We start from the raw sequence: 16,735 nt of genomic DNA on the forward strand, positions 1-16,735 counted from the left end.
TTCCGAAAAACGTACCAAACTCGCCAATTTTTTTACGTAGTTATAATTTTTTTCGTGCAATTCTGATTCTGAAGATATATTACATCATTGATTTCTGTCTAGAATTAGTACAGAAATTTAAAAAAAAGAAAAAAAACTGCTGTTGAGAGTGGCTTTCCCTCAATGCATGCTGTGGTAATCGTTCAGAACGTACTGAAAGTCGGAAGTATTTATTTGATGCAATACACGGTAACACACTGAAAATTGCACAGACTTTGCTTCGTCATAACAAAAGCTTTCATGATTAATAGTCGCTCTTTGCATGGTAGATTTTGAAGCATGGTGTCGCACAAAGCCTGACTGTTCCTGTATACTAGTGTCTCCAAAACTTCCTTTGTTGGACAGTACATCTCAACTTGAGGCTTGCCAACAGTACCCTGCAATTTTATCCATGCAAGGAAGACCGTAAGGTCATGCGGTCTACCGGTTTCCATGTAGAACACCGAGCAGCTAAGTACGCTACCGCATAAGGGTTCGCCTCTATGACGATTACAACAATGATGCCCCAGTAAAAAAATACATGAAACCAGCCGAGAATGTCATTCTCATCAGTGGGCTGCTGCAAGATTCTGGGTACTGAAGAGAAGGGAAACCACGGAGGCGCAGGTGGTGGGTTATTGGTGTTCACGCCGTGCCACACGTGCACTGCCCAGTGCAACACCGTCGTCGTCATCTGAAGCAATATCCAGGGTAAAGACAACGTCCGAGTCGCGGTTGGACACAAATTCCATGTTGTCACTAACGTTGCTTTCTGTACTGCTCCAAGAAGCACTTATTTTTCTTAGAGCATATCCGCCACCGGCATTCTTCTTTCGAAGCACCATTATGAAATGACTGTTGCCAGGCTTAAAACACGTGCGAAAGGCACAAAATGCGGTTTTTCATAGACAACTACTGCCATCTAGGGTTGAAAATTGCAAGCAAAGCAATTGACGATCGTGATACGTCTGTGGCAGAGGAAGGAGTGGAAAATCAGGCAGGACGAGTGTGACTCGTCATTGGCGATATTGGTACAAACTCCTGTGACAAGTACAGCTCGGGGTTGGTGGCTAAAGGTTGACTCATTTTGAGTGCGATTAATGGTAGTATATACAAGCGAAGGCACTGTGGCTATTGCAGTGTCGGTTCAATGGCCGATCGTGTAGGGCTCGGTTGAGCGATGGTTGGCATGCTCATATTGTCGGTGTTGTCATCAAGAAAGCCTGTTGCATTACAACTCATGCTCGTCTGTTGTGTTGTTGTTGGCCTGGTGTTAGATAAAATGGTCCCAGCAACACACTGTGCTCGATAGTCAGTCAATCGTTGGCGTCAGCATATTGTTGATCACATATCGACCCAGTGTTACCACAGCTTAAACAAGTAAATGAAGTCAGGCATGCGCTGCCATCACCAGCAAGTGAGGGCCAATGCTGCAAAAGACTTCGTCAGCAACGTGGTGTTTTTGAAGTGTCATCCAACTGTAACGCTGAGGTTTTTCTATAAATTCACTAGCCATCAATGAAAGGCAGCAACTACGTGGTTCGCAGTGCAGTTCGGATGAAGCCCTGGCTGCTTGCTGTTTTAAAGTGGAGTTGCGGTCTTATGCTATGCACATTTTTTGCACCGCACTGATGTAGAGCCACATGTGTAGTTGCAGCAAGGCATTAGGGTTTGCAGCACTGCGTGTTCGTGTGTGTGTCTGTGTGTTTTTTTTTTCTTCCTGGGGTTTTTCCTCGAGATGTGGCTGCGCATGTGTCCCTTCCAAAATGTTTTGCCGCTACTCGACCAGGGCAGGACACTTGCCGTCATGCTGTGAAAGAGGAGGATTCCCATATATGCGGTGGACAGAGGAAACAGCTACTAAAGCAGCACATATGGAGAGTAGAAAAGCATGTGCGAAGATCGGGACAATTAGTCGCCAAAAGGCAGGCCCATCATATCAGAGAAGCGATATGCACACACACTCTCGCATGGCACATGCCCTTTGTGTGGTTGTCAGCTGGTTTCCCACGGACACAAACATTGCTTAAGCTGGGTTGATAAGTTGGAACAAATATCGCTAATGCAAACGCCACTTGTGGATTAGACTGACGGCCATCAGTGTAAGCCATGTCCTATATTTTTGGACCAATCACCAATGAGCCACTTGTACGAACATATTGGTGGCAAGCTTTACACAAGGCATTGTGGCCCATTTCTCATATTGTCGAGTGTCGAATCTTTGTCACTGCCATACCACCTAGGCCAGTACACCTTATCTGTGCTGTTTCGTCCGGTGTCAGAGAATGGTTATGGTTATGGTTATGTGCAAAATTGGTGCAGATCTCTTATAAGTGGAACTCGTTAAAACAGACGTGTGGCCGCACAACACCGGAAAATCTGACAAACTGTCTTATCATCGAAATAAGGTTCACAAGATGACCCCAGCGTTGTTTGTTCACAGCCACTATTTTTCTAACACGCTGGGCACCAGCCTCTCGTTCGGGGCACTATTCGTAGATGGGCATCAGTTTCTTCTCATAGCTTCAAGCAGTCCGTCAGAAGAGTTCGCTGTAGATTTACAAAAGGAACCTGAAAATGTCGGTCTAATGCGCTGATCGTTTGAAAAATGTGTTCAACTTGGTGGTGGGCAGTAAAAGGTCCACAGTTGGCATAAACTGGGAAATTTAAACATTTCTGTAACTTGGTATTCTTATCTGGATTTAAACTACCACCCAAACATATATTTATGGAATTATACACAGGCCACATCGTCCACATTGACATGGTGCAGCTGCAAAAGTCTGTTTCTTAAGTCAATATAGTCATTGCTACCTATGCTAACTTATAAAATGGTGAAAAAGTGTCAAACCAAACTAAACAGACTTTGCACTTGTGGCAAAAGAGGTTGAAAAAGGATATCTAGCAGATGCAGTATCCATGTTGACAAGAAATCCAGATTAACTTATAATTGAATCTGGTTTTGTTTCTGAAAGTACCACTACAGCTGGACAACAATGCATTAGCCAAAAATTTCAGCAATTTCTTCTCATTGTATAATGTAAATTAAGGCACAGTTCCTTTCATGATACTATTTTCATTTATGCTTATCAGTGAAAAAAAAGCACACTTGGAACCTTCTATGGGTTTTAATCCTTATATAATCGTAAGGAAAAGTGCTTTGCAATGTGAACCACTGACAAGTTGTTTGTCAGCTTGCTTCTGGTTGTAGTTGTCAACATTAGATGGTGGTGCCTTTCAGTGTTTTAAAATTCTAGCATCGCAAAATTTAGCAGCTTTGAAGCAGCAAAGCATTGCGGATTGTGGAAGTGCAGTATCAGTAGCATTTATGTAGTTTGTATACTTAAAAATGCATTGTTCTAGGTTTTTTTCCTCCCTTATGTTTTGCCACGTGTTTTGCTGAACTTTTTTTAGACTGATATGTGGTGTACATGTGACTTACTTCCAATTGCTTAAAATATGCACTCTGGGCTAGGTTCTTCGTATGTGTTATACCTTGCCGTGAAATATTTCACTTGCTTCAGCCTAAACCAGTGTGCTGCTAAGCTGGTTGTGGTCTGACCTACAATGTTGCCTTTTCTTTGCAGGCACAGTACAGCCTGTCACGGGCCCAGGCATCCTTTAAGTCACTGGTTCAGATCCACGAGAAAAATGGTATGACTCATTTCTGTGCATGAGACATAATGACTTTTCAAGTGTTCTTTGCACAGTATTTCTCTGCTTACTCTGTCACTTGTATGATGGACACTGCATATTGATCAAATGAATATAAAAAAAGAAAGAAAACATGGCAATACATTTGTTGTGCACCATCTTCAGAGAGGCAGTGTTACTTCAATTTCAGTTTAATCTCTAGAAGTTTGTTCATGTTGAACTTAGCTTTTGTGACTTTGGGAAGCAGTTTTTGCACCATGTTTAAGTTATAGGGAAGTCCCAACATTATCTGCAGCTAATGCAGATGTTTAGGTGTAGCATATGTTGAATGTTACTAGAACCTGCAGAGAAACATTCCAGGTGAAATTTTGCTTTTGTACCTTCAAGTGACCCAAAATTTGCCACATATTTAATTAGCTAGCTCTTTTTTCCAGCTGTGCAAGAAGTCACTTGTCAAACTAGAGCTGTCGCACATACCTCTGAGTTCCATAACCCTTGGAACACAGTTGCCCAATGTCAAGCATGCGCCATCTGCTAGAAATGGTCCCTCTGCCTACAGTTGTCTAAAATTAGTTTTCATGGCTGAGAACTTCTCAGCTCTTGTCAGCGATAATATTTGCTTTACTCTATATGTTACATTACTTTATGTTTGAAGGTGCAATCTGCGCGACACCAGTCTTTTTCGGGTCTTGAAACTCCAGCCTTAGCTTAAGACAGCGTGGGGCTGCCAGGTATGCTGCAATCTTTGAAAGGGCATCCATCAGCTGTATCTATGGCAGGAGCCCATTTATTTCTCTTTCCTTTTTTTTTTTTCTTGCACTGATCTATTCATGTTGTTTTGTTTTGGAGCAGTTTTGCCATAGCAGTTGATATTCATACTTGAACATATGCGCACACCTTCTAAATTACAATGAGCCCCAGATGAAAAATTGACTTGCCATCCTGGCCCTGTGGAAGTGGATGTCCAGTGAAGCTGTTTGAAAACCACCACTACAACTTTTGAGGGGGGCATGCAATGCTTTATAGTTCATTTTTTCCGGCGCATTATTCAGCCACTGTGGATGTGCGGACGTCCCCTGTACTAGAATTCCATGGCAATATGACTGGCAGCAGCATGCTGCAGCTGGTTGTATTACAGTTTCTTTTCCCTTTGCTGCTCCTTGTATTCACGCTGCTCCTTGGGAGTCCTAGCTCTACGTTGCCTACCCATAGCGGTGCTGCAACAACAATGAAATGAGCTACTATGATGATTCTTTAATATATGAAAGCTTAGTGATGTCACTCCCCACATTGCAAGGTGCCATCTTTGTGGCAGCTTTGCACAACAGTAATCTTTAGTGGAAACGTATGCGGAAACGTATGCGTACCAATAAACATATCATCAATAATGTGGTTTGGATGCTTGTTTCGTGCTTGTTCTTTATAGAAACGAATGCTGAACTGTATATTGTATGCGTGATACCAAAGAATGCGTGCACTTTTTGCTTCTGTTGCCGAAGGTTTTTGTGTGTGTGTGTGTGTTTGTGAGGACGCTGCTGCGAGAAATCCTGTCCAACCAGAGGCTAACAGCTTCTTTGTTAAAGTAAGTCAATAATTGCAACACCCAGCTGCGAGGAGACGCATGGTGCACATTTGCTCGGGATCATTATACAGTCGCCGACCGTTTATTCGGACCTCACGGGGACTGCGAAAATGTCCGAATAAACAGGTGTCCGAAAAAGCAGATTAAGAAACAAAAAAAGAAATCCTTTATTTCCACGCACTTATTCGGGCTCGGCAGTAGGCTTGGAAGAAATCGTGAATGCGCCGTTGCACGCTGTTCCGTTTACGCGCAATCAGATAAGCCTGAATCTCGGAGAGGGTCGTACGGTCACTATTAGCGGCTGAAAGCACTGCTTGTACACGCTCCGCATGCGACGGCAGCGTAGCACATGGTGCGTCATCTCCAGCGGTGCAGCAGAAACCTGACGAATGATCTTGCCGTCGTCGAGCTCTGCGCATGTCAATACAGCAGTGTCAGCACCCATGAAACTGTCAAATGAGACGGTGTCCGGAATCGCAATGCAACCACTGCGCAGGTCTCGGCAGAACATTTTCCGCGTCAGTAGGGAGCACATCGGAAGGCGACAAGTCTTAGGCCTCCCGGCACCCGCTTGCCGGCTTTCCCCAGCGCAGTCTGCGCGGGCACTGTCGGCGCCATTAGACCTTTGACGCTATCTTTACGTATGCCGCGTTGGCTCACCGAAACCTCGACACAGCACACTAAGCAAACACCACCGTGCCGACACCAGTCGCACAAACGAAAAACACGGCCTGCTTGCAGCGTCAGCGAAGAAACAAATCAGCTGTTGGATTGTCTTGACATGGCTTACTAAGCTGAAACCGGAACTGCTGCAGAGCCACTCTATCTAACCAGGCAGAAACGATGATGATGAGCGGGGATTTCCAGTAGTGCCACTCCGTGGAGCAGCAAGGAAACTCCGTTCGAAACAAAAATGGCGTTCAGCAAGTCGAACCATGCACTGGTCAGAGTCGGTGCATGGTGCTCTCGACCGAGTTGGGTCAAGGAGTGTCCGAAAAATCAGACGAGAGGTTGCAAGGTGTCCGAACTTTCGGCAGTTGTTATACATTATGGTCTATGGGGAGAATGGCGGTGCCTCGAGGCTGACCGAATAATCGGGCATGTCCGAATTTTCGGAGTCCGGAAAATCGGTCGGCGACTGTACAACGCATCGGGAGTCCAACTTGCTGCATACAGTAACTCGGATCACATTCGGAACAGATGAACAAGCAGCGTGCAAGCTTCCCTTACAAACGGAAATCCTACATGCACGCTTCGAATACTTGGCGTAATGCTTTCTTTTTATACCACCAACGTCAATAAAAGCATGTTGCACCAAACTTTGCACCACGGTACTTTGTCTGCAGCGTCGCCTTTGCTGACAGCTGCCAATTGGTCGACGATCACTGGGGGCCTAGTAGGCCCAGAAAGCCTAGCTTGCTGTTGGATCCACAGCTGACTGCTTGCGATCCCACTGCAGTTCGTGATAAAACACTTATACAGCTAAACCTTGATATAACAAACTTCAAATAGCAAAATTCTCATCCTGTTCTTAGAACACCACGTATTTTGAACCCCAATATAATGAAGTGTGCTTATATGCAACTTCAGTACTGTATAACTAAACTTCACTGCCACCACAAACGAGTACTGAGGCAATAAATGGAAGCCGGTGCACACACATGGTCAAATGTGATCAGATGGTCAAACATGATCAAAAATGATGGCAAATGGTCAAACACTCGATTCTCTCCTAGCCCAGCTGATTTCACATGCCCTATTTTGAAGGTAACATGCAGAGGGTGCAAGTACCAGGCTTTGGCTTCGTGTGCGCTGTCCCTCCCGTGCTTTGGTGCTGGAGGTTGCATAATCTCGAGTTTCTTAGACACTTTAAAGTGAGAGGCAAATGAATTATTTGCTGTACTTGTGTAAGCATACTGGCCTGTGAAAGAGTTCACTCGCGCGTGATTCCGCAAGAGGTTAAACATGCATGTATATGTCCGCTTGATATTTTGTTTTTTTTCTGGCTTTTGTATGTCATGTAGGAATATTCAAACTGCATGGAACTGAAAATGTTATTCCCGAAAAGTGTTGCCAATTAGCCAAAAAAAAAGACACTTGAAGGTGGTGTCACGAGCGTCGTCCTGTTGCTTACCTCCGTATTTTCCGATTTCACGGCTGAAATAAATGCAGACTAAAAGAATTTTGTTGAAAAAACTTTCTCCATATTTTAATACTTCATAGTTAATTAGTTCCATAAGTTTTCTTTATGCTGTTCACAAACGAAAGAAATCTAAACAAATTCCAGTCATGGCCGACATCAGAAAAATTCTGCAACTTTGATGTCTCTTGGTGCAGCTTCTATTTCACTCAGAAACTTGAAAATGTGTCAAAGATAGAATGTTCTCTTTGCAACATTTATGCAAAACATTATCTGCCTACATGAAACACAAAAGAAAAATGTAGTTAAATAAACAAGCTTTTTTAAAAAGGCTGATTTTAAAAAATAATAGAAGAAAGAAACTCCGCTTTCAATTAAAAAAAAAATCTTGGATGGAAGTCCACCTATGTCGGGCAAAACGTGTGTGCGATATGTTTCCTCATTTGCTTTATAAAAAAAATATAACAGGCCAAAGTGGCCCATGTTGAGCATACTGGCTTTAGTGCCATGATGACTCGTTCCGGTTTGTTAACATTTAATCTATTTAAAAAGAAAAAGGCAACGGTTGCCACAAATGAAGGAAGGTTTACCTGAGTTTCTTATTGTGGCAGGGACAGAGAATGTTTTCTGCTTTGTTTTGTGGGACACAAGAGAACAAACTCGACACTATTTGTGACAACACCAATTTATTGCGCGTCCTTTGCAGTTAGTATCTAAGTGCTAAATCACTGTTAGCTGGCTAGTGGGAGTTCTCGCAACGGACAGCGCATGTCCGCATGACACAGGTGAAAGTGGAGATTTGTTTCTTGTGCCGATGGTACGATTGTGTTTCATTTGAGAGGACAGTCCAGTTTTCTGCAAAATGAAAATGCAGAACAATGCTTCCACGCTGCTCGCACTTCTTTGCCTCGTGAATAGCCATGGCTTAGTGCAGCATATGTATTGGTGAGGAACCCATTTGTCACCCATTTGCTGAGCTCTTTCACAAAAAGGGTTGGAGATGACGTCTTCTTGATCAAGTCACTCCTTTCCCATACAGCAAATGTGACCTTGTCCGTCGACCATTTCCAGAGTAGCCAAAGTAAGGCTTTCACTCCATGGGCAGCACCCTCATTCACCTAACTCATAGTGCGTGGTTGGGAAGCAGCAAAGGCACAATGATTTTATGCCTTCCCATGCAATTTCCATGCCGGTTACGTTCCCAAGCGCGGAGACGTAAAGGTTGGCATTAGTGTAATAAACGCAAATGAAAACTCCTTGTGGGGCTAGCAGCACCCATTTTGGACGCAGGCTGTAAAACTTTGACAAGGGCGATGGCACTTTCGGGTGAGCTGCTTTGAACATATGGAATGTCTCGTGATAGACTGGCCTATGTGAACGCCTTTGACTCGCTCAGGTTCTCGGCGTGTGTGATAGAGCTCACTGCTTCCTTGGTACCCCCCTTCTCTCTATCTTATCTTTATATTCCCCCTTTCCTGGCCCCCAGAGTAGGGTAGTCAACCAGATACATTTCTGGTTAACATCCCTGCCTGCTCTTTCTTTCCTCCTCCTCCTCTCGCGGACAAAATGTGCCATAAACTGCTTTGAGACGTCCTCTTTATATTCCATCTTTCCTGGCCCCCAAGTAGGGTAGTCAGCCACATGTATTTCTGATTAAAATCCCTGCCTGCTCTCTTTCTTTCCTCCTCCTCCTCCTCCTCTCGCGGATAAAAGGTGCCATAAACTGCTTTGAGACGTACTCTCTCTCGCCATGACTGACACAATGTCTTTCTTGTTCAGGCTCTGCCGAGGGCACCCAAGTTCGTCCTTGGTGACGTAGTCGAGTGCAGCTTGTACATCCAATGGGCTTAATCTTGACCTCTTGTACGGATCAATATCTGACCACATTCTATGCTCCTCGTGCCAATTTCTGGCTTTTCTGAGCATGTACGTTACGACAGCAGGGGTTGCCTTTTGAATACATCTGTTTTCAACTTTTGGTGGCATGATGGTTAAGAGATGGAGAAGCTTTCGATGAGACCTTGAAGCCTCGTACGCTTGCTTTGAGCTATTTAACCAGCCAGCACATGCACGACATTGTCATAGACTGTTCAGCTGTACTGATGCTTCCGTATGCAGTGCTTAAAGTTGAACGTATCTTCGTCACTATGGCGCTTTCAGTCTCGGCCCGTTTTTTTTCTTTCCGCAAGGCCATCTGCTGCGTTTGTGAATGGGAGATGGTGGCTTCAATGGTGAAACATCAGAAGGAAGATGGATGCAGCTGTTAAAGTCGTCAATCACTTCTTCCTGAAGGAATGCCTTGTCTATTTCATCGCGGGTGTCACATTGGGGAAGACAGGATTTCCTTGAGGCGCGTAAAGCAGGGCTGGCAGACCTCGTCGATGTCATGAATATCCTCAGCCTCTGGCAATAGCTTCTGCGAGGAACCATTCAAAACACTTGCACAATGAATTTTTTTTTCTTAGCAATTTTCTTCCTCTTGTAAACGCATAAACAATCGGCACGGAATACTCGGACTAAACTATGAGCCGCATGAATTGCGTGTAGTGAACAGCTAGACCAAGTCGAAATGCTTTACTGAACAGCACTGCACTCTTTCTGTCGCTTTCTCTGCGCTGCTGTCGTAAACTGAGCTTCCAGAATGCCTTGCGGTTTCATGTGTCGTGAACAAAGCCATCTAAAGGTTTTACTGTGAGGACTTGTGTGTCATGCTCATCATTGAAGGACAGTGTCCATCTTGTGCCACAAGTGACCTCTGCAGTATGAGAAAGCGCATCAGCAAGGTACTGACAGAACATTATAAATTAGGCAACTTCGGCAGCCTTTGGCTCAGTCATGCCTCACTGCACTTTTTCGGACAGCTGAAACGGAGAGCTGAAAGTTGAGGTAAGACAGGATGATGTTACCTTTGGAGCGAAGCGGAAAATGTGATACCTGGAAACGAAATAAATGACTGGGATAAGTTTTTAGAAAGGCAGTGCGAGTTGCATGTGGTGGTGCCGAAGAAAGTTCCAGTATCCATTGCACAGGGGGGATGGGGAGCAGGCGGTGAAGTAACACCTCCATATTGGTGCACCTGCTGATTATGAAAGCACATCATTGCTTACGGATTAGCCTGCCTTGATGCCGCTTGCAGATGATTGACTGTGTACACCAGGCAGTTTTTGGCAGTTAGCCACAACATGCACTCGTGGTGTCTTGCATGCAGTTGACAAACGAATAATGGAGGCGTAGGTGCGATGCCCATAGAGGTTTTAGGCTGCAAACTCGGTACGAATTAGCACTTTTAGAGGGCGGCAACCTGCCACTCGCACAGCTAGACATAAATAAAATCTGACAATACAATAAAATGTCATTAAACCGTAGTTGGCTGGAGCTTGGAAAAAGTAGTACTAAATGGTGGTACTGCTTAACCGAAATAGCATGAGATCGCCCACTTACCTGTCAAAAACAGAACTCGGAGAAAGTGCAATGAAAGGACAAACACATGGCAGTATTTATTCACTTCGCGTGACAAGTGTTATTTTTGTTTGATGCTGTGGTGGCCTAGCAACAACAATGGCCTCAAACTTGCTGAAGCTGCAAGCCAGCTTTTCAGCCAGACCCCTCTTCTTGGCAAACACTCGCATGGCAAGTTCCTCATTGGCATTGCATATTATCCGTGCAAGGGCGTGGTAGCGCTACAGAAGTCGTGGGGTGCTGTTCTCGTTGCGACAATTGCATTCATGAAGCTGACATAACGCGCAGTTTCTGCCACTGTAGGGCCTGAATCACCCATGCTGTCGCTTTCCGTGTCATCCTCATCACTGTCGTTAGGCGACAAGGCAACAACAGAGGCAACGATGGCAAACACTCGAACCTCGTAGCAGACATCTTTTTGCAGTCGCAGCAGCGGTAACGCTAAGCTTAGTGTCACATTGCGTGCCAGCGCCAACTTCATGCCATGTTCGATAGCACGAACGATGTCCATTTTTTCTTCTGTGCTGAGCATCCAATGTTTTTTTGCTTCGGCAAGACGTGAGTCGCAGCTTGCACGACGCCACAACGCTCTCTGACACGGCGCCGGAATGATGGTAATGTTGATGCGGCTTCATGTGCAAACGTGCGCAAATGCACAGTGTGCACAGAGAACAGGATGCTTCAAGGCCGTTACGATCTCTGAGGCTTGTTGTTCTGCTGGGCCGCCCGATGGGGACGACACATAGTCAGTATAGTAGACAGTTTTAGTTTAGCGTACGCTAAGCAGCGCACGTTTTCTACAATTTTAGTTGGCCGACTATATCTTCGGATCTCTGAGGCCATATTCCGTCGTTGCGGCTATTTCGCGCCTGTAGCGATAGGTGGCGCTGACATCTCAAACGTTTCTTTCGTTAGGCTTCGACTCGTTTGAAACGAGAAGCGATCTCGAAAACACCACGAAGTTATCCATAATACTCTGTCGTCGAAGCGGCCTGAGACTAAGCGAAAGCCGTTTACACAGTCATTTGCTAGGAACGAAGTGCATTTTACAAAAGCAACGCCAAATTCAATTCGAAGCGGGCAGCTGGGATCGCCGCCATGTTTCCCGCAAACTCCGCAAACCCCGCAAAAACGCTAACGCTAACTCGTTTGCGTTGCGTACGCCCGCTATACCCGCTATTTCGTTTAGCGTTCAGCGCATGCGCAGTGACGACCCGCTATTTTTTAGCGTACGCAATGGAATAGCGCACGCTAAACTAAAACTGTCTAGTAACTTTATGGGACGACGCACCGCTGTGATTGCGCAACGAAAAGTGGAGGCACTGCGTGTTAACCGATACGTACGCAGTAAGCTGGTACGGTTTATGCTGATACAGAATGCATTATGTTCAATTGCTGTCTAGTCGGGGATTTGACTTTACTGCTTTTAAAACGAAACTACTGTTTAAGTGGGTACGGTTCAATTAGGTTTTAGTGTAACATAGAAACTTGTTTATTTAACTATTATTTTCTTCTCTTGTGTTTCATGTAGGAAGACAACATTTTGCATAAATGTTGCAAAGAGAACATTCTATTTTTGACACTTTTTTCAAGTTTCTCTGGGAAATGGAAAACGCCCCAAGACACATGAAAGTTCCAAATTTTTCCGATTTGGGCCATCTTTGGAATTTCTTTCGTCTGTGGACAGTAAAAAATTGTATGAAACCAATTTACTGTGAAGTGTATTAAAATGGCAGAAACATTTTTCGACATGTTTTTAATTTGTATTTAACTCTGCTGTGAAATTGTAAAACATTGCGTTAAGCAATAGGAGGATGTTTGTGCCACCACCTTCAAATATATTTTGGCTTACTGGGAACAATTTTCGGGAATAAAATTTTGGGTTCCATGTAGTTTGAATGTTTCTACCTGACATAACGGACAAAGAAAATATAAAGTGGAGACGCATGTTTGATCTCTTCTGGAATCGCCTCGCATTGCTTGCACAGACAGATTTGTTAACAGTGATTGTTACTGTGTGTTCAATTGGTCTACTACAATATGACATCCTACTCTTGCCAAAGGTCCCTGTTCTTTCTGTTTGTGCTTTCAGGCTGGTTCACTCCTCCGAAGGAAGACGGATGAGTGCATTGGAGCTGCCGGATGTACATAAAGAAGTAATGGCGTCTCCGTGGTCGCTGTTCCTTTCTTTTCCCCCCCTTGTCAGTCTCATTATTTGGATGTGTAAAGAGGGTGAACAGAAGAGCCTGTCCACAACTGCTGGGTCGTTAAGATAGTGCCCGCTTCGTACAGTCGTGACAGAAGCACACATTGCGACCAAGACTGCCGCAAGCCCTCCTTTTGTTTTAAATTGTTTTGTGTAGAGTTGATGAAAGTTCCTGTTTGTTGCACACATACATACACGAGAGAGACACACACACACAGTTGCATCACTCCCCTTCCTGTGCCCATCCCAGGGACTGCTTTGTCACACGCCCCACACCACACAATGGACTTCTTCCCCTGCCGAATGTAATGTTCTTTATTCATTGGTTTTCCTCTGCAGTTTTTTTTTTTTAGTGTGATAATAAAATGAAAAAGAGAAGGGAGAACCAAACTCCGGCATTGTGTGGAATTTCTTATTAGCAGACTTCCATAATTTTGACTTTGGCTTTTGGATTTTTTTTTTTTATTTGATCTAGACCGAAGATCTTGGTTGGTGCCCACACAATTCTATGGGCCCATACTTTCATTATTTTGATCCTGAAATTGGCCCTTCCCAGATAATTCAAACTTGACCAGCTGGGATGCTCGCACCTGACCCCTGTGATAACCTGAATAGCGAGCTCTTCAGTGGCAGCGTCTGTCATGGCGGAGCTTGAGGACAGTGAATATGTTGAACAAGGGCCATCTTCAGTCGAAGACAGTGGTTTTTTACTTGCGCTAGAAACATTTTCAAGCAATTGCTGCAGCCCACAATATCTGATTAGGACATTTAGCCGATTCTAATGCATGCCTTTCATTTTTGGAAAAATTGGACCGAAAATTGCCTGTGCGGTGCACTCAGACACGAAACCGAAACTGCTTTTGCAGCGTTCATATGCTTTATCGCATTGCACAGATGTATCGCGTTGACGTGGACTTCTAAAAATGTGCGGCGAAGCTGACTTGAAACTGGCAGCCACCGTGCAATGCATATTAGACCCTTGGCCATTTTTCTTGCAAAAAAAAAAAAAACAGGTGCACATTCGATATGTACTTAGTTTAGAAGGTTTAATGCCATTTCTACATTAATTTTCTATTTAGGGCACACACATAGTTGGCGCGCACTTGCTTTGGAGGAGTTAGAATTGCGCAAGTACTGCCAAATAAATCCTTTTTTTAGCCTTTTTTCTGCATCTTGTTTAAATAAACCCGCCATATAATTAGATCAATTCTGTCATTCCCGTGAGGGTCGAATTAACGTAAGTTGACTGTACATGTGTGTCTGCAGTTTTTCATGGCGTTAAGGGTGGATATGCATAGGTATCCCTACCTTCCGCCCACTGTCAGAACTAGGGAGGCAAAGTAGGTCATCTGCCTCCTCGCTTTTGAAAGCTGGTACTGTCAGCAGCACACCGGTAAATAAATTTAAAAAAAAAAAACCGAGGCAATCTTTGGTTTTGTGATAGCACCCTGAATTAATCGAATAGAATCAAACAGGGATGGAAGTGCTGCGCCATTTTGCGCCATGCTATCGAGCTGCGCCAAAACACTGATTTCGAAGGAAGTTCCCAAATTTAGCAGGATGTGCCCAAGCAATCCGTTTCAGTGTCGGCATGTTTGGAGTGTGAGTGTGTTTGTCGGCACAATTGTAACTAGGCCACATGAAAATGAAAACTGTTTCGTGCCATACAAAGCATTATGAACGTACTATAAAGTGTTATGCGTGTGCGTGTGTACAGACCAGCTAAAGGTGAGTTGAACTGGCACTCATGTCATGGGGCTGTTGTGAAGGAAATTCGCACTGAAAAAGATCGTGTTCTGCTCAGTGTGTAGCAGTTTCAGTATATGTTTTAGCTCATGACTTTGTGCCCTGAACCGTGAATAAGCCTGAATAATTGAGCTTACTCAAAATATTGGTTGATAACGTAGACTGGAAAGTTGGGAAACATTTGTATCCCTTTATTGTTTTCAAAAATAGCTTTGAGCTGCTTCTCGGCAAGCGATATGAAATACTGGCAACAATGCAGTGACCATTACACCACTTCACATTTCTTCTACTGTATTCCGCTATCTTAACTGAAGATCGATGCATTAGAATACGCACCTATAAAGCGAGATATAAGAAGGAAGAAGCATGTGCTTGCTGCGGTAAAGCTAGGGAAACGATGGAACATGTTTTATTAGAAGGTGAAGATATCTACCCAGCGGTCAGTTTAGGCACTACTGGCCTCCTTGAAGCCCTTTGGTTCAGCGAGAGCAGGGGGAAAGTAAACATGTCTGCAATAGACATTAGTAAGAGGCGATTAGAAGATTGGTGGAAGAAAAGTAGGGAAACGACAAAAAACAGATGAAAACAAAAGTTCACAATAGGGTTTCAGAAAATTAGGTTATGAAAACTTATCGTTTTTTTTTTCTTTTATCTTTTTTTTTCTCCTTTAACCTAGGTAGGACATTAAGCAGTATAATAGCAAGAGCTTGGTGGCGCAACCCACCGCTCCATTCCATATGGGACGCTCATAACATCCTATCCATCCATCCGTGCTCTTTTGTATTTTAACATTGGTAGGACATAGGCAATATAATTAAAGCTCGGTGGCGCAACCCACCACCCCGTTCCAAAGGAGACACTTGTAGCATCCATCCTCTAGAGTTACTGTATATGCTCCCTAAAATACGGTCACTGTAGACCGCTCTAATGCTCCAGTGACTTAAGCACGGTCGCGCTCTTTCGTACTTTCCCCGGCCCGCGATTTCCTTCACCTCCAGGTGCCTTCCTCGTTTGCTTGCTTCACGACTTTAGACAGACACCGCCAATTCGAAGAGCTGAACAGTTACGCTTGCACAAAAAAAGAACGAAAAAAGCGCATTAAATGCCTAACATAGAGTGGGCGCTGTTCACAAAAAAACCCCGTTATTTTTCTTTTTCTTGACCACATTTAGTCGGCACATCCTGTGTGTAATTTAATGGCGAGTTTTGACAAACCTGTATTCTATCGTAGCTTCATGCTACAATCGGGTGGACTATAATTTTTCCTTGTCATAAATTTTGCTCACCTTGCATGCTTCTGCACGACTGATCTGCCATAATCATATAGTGTTCTGCAAAGAGAAATAAGAAATACCTTTTCTTTATATGCCAGTATTTGACTACCATTGCTAAGCTGCTCCAAAACGTATATTTACTACTCCAAAACAAACAATTCCTGCTCCAAACCTCCTCTAAAGTGACGAATTTGCTACCCCCAGAGCTGCTCCAAAACTTCCTTGGCCACTTCCATCGCTGAAAACATTATCGCAGAATCCATCTCACGATGACTGTCGACAGCAGTGCGATTACCATTCAAGCATTGTAGTGACACACCGAACGCTGAATTTCAAACTATAGTAGGCATTCCGATACTGCCACTGCCGTTTCTTTGGCTGTATGTGACATACACCTGCTCGAGTTTCGGCTCACTTTGTGTGGCACTGGCTTGAAAAGGTCGCCCGTGAGCACGACGGCGTGGCAGCGACTGTATGATGGCGATGAAATGAAAGCGACACATGACGGTAAGATTAGGAATGTGAAATTCTGGTACAACGACGGCGACACGAGGACTGGGACGATGACGCATGGCCTGATGGCGACAGTAAGACGGAGCTGGAGTGACGATGATGGCACGACGGCATGATGTCGACGATATGACAATGCATGCATG

The 16,735-nt window shown here is 44.3% G+C and overlaps 1 protein-coding gene across 1 annotated transcript in view; it reads left to right on the forward strand.

Moving 5' to 3' along the window:
• Nucleotides 1–13,449, forward strand: part of LOC135909903 (ubiquitin-conjugating enzyme E2 Q2) — a 38,220-nt gene extending 24,771 nt beyond the window's left edge. The window contains exons 7-8 of the mRNA XM_065441921.2: nucleotides 3,606–3,672; nucleotides 12,946–13,449. Of these exons, the coding sequence (XP_065297993.1) occupies nucleotides 3,606–3,672; nucleotides 12,946–12,977 (99 nt within the window). The 3' untranslated portion in view covers nucleotides 12,978–13,449. The remainder of the gene's footprint in view (nucleotides 1–3,605; nucleotides 3,673–12,945) is intronic.
• The last annotated feature ends 3,286 nt before the right edge of the window (nucleotides 13,450–16,735 follow it).

The sequence above is a fragment of the Dermacentor albipictus genome, chromosome 1 (genome assembly GCF_038994185.2).
Source record: "Dermacentor albipictus isolate Rhodes 1998 colony chromosome 1, USDA_Dalb.pri_finalv2, whole genome shotgun sequence".
NCBI classification, from domain to species: Eukaryota; Metazoa; Arthropoda; class Arachnida; order Ixodida; family Ixodidae; genus Dermacentor; species Dermacentor albipictus.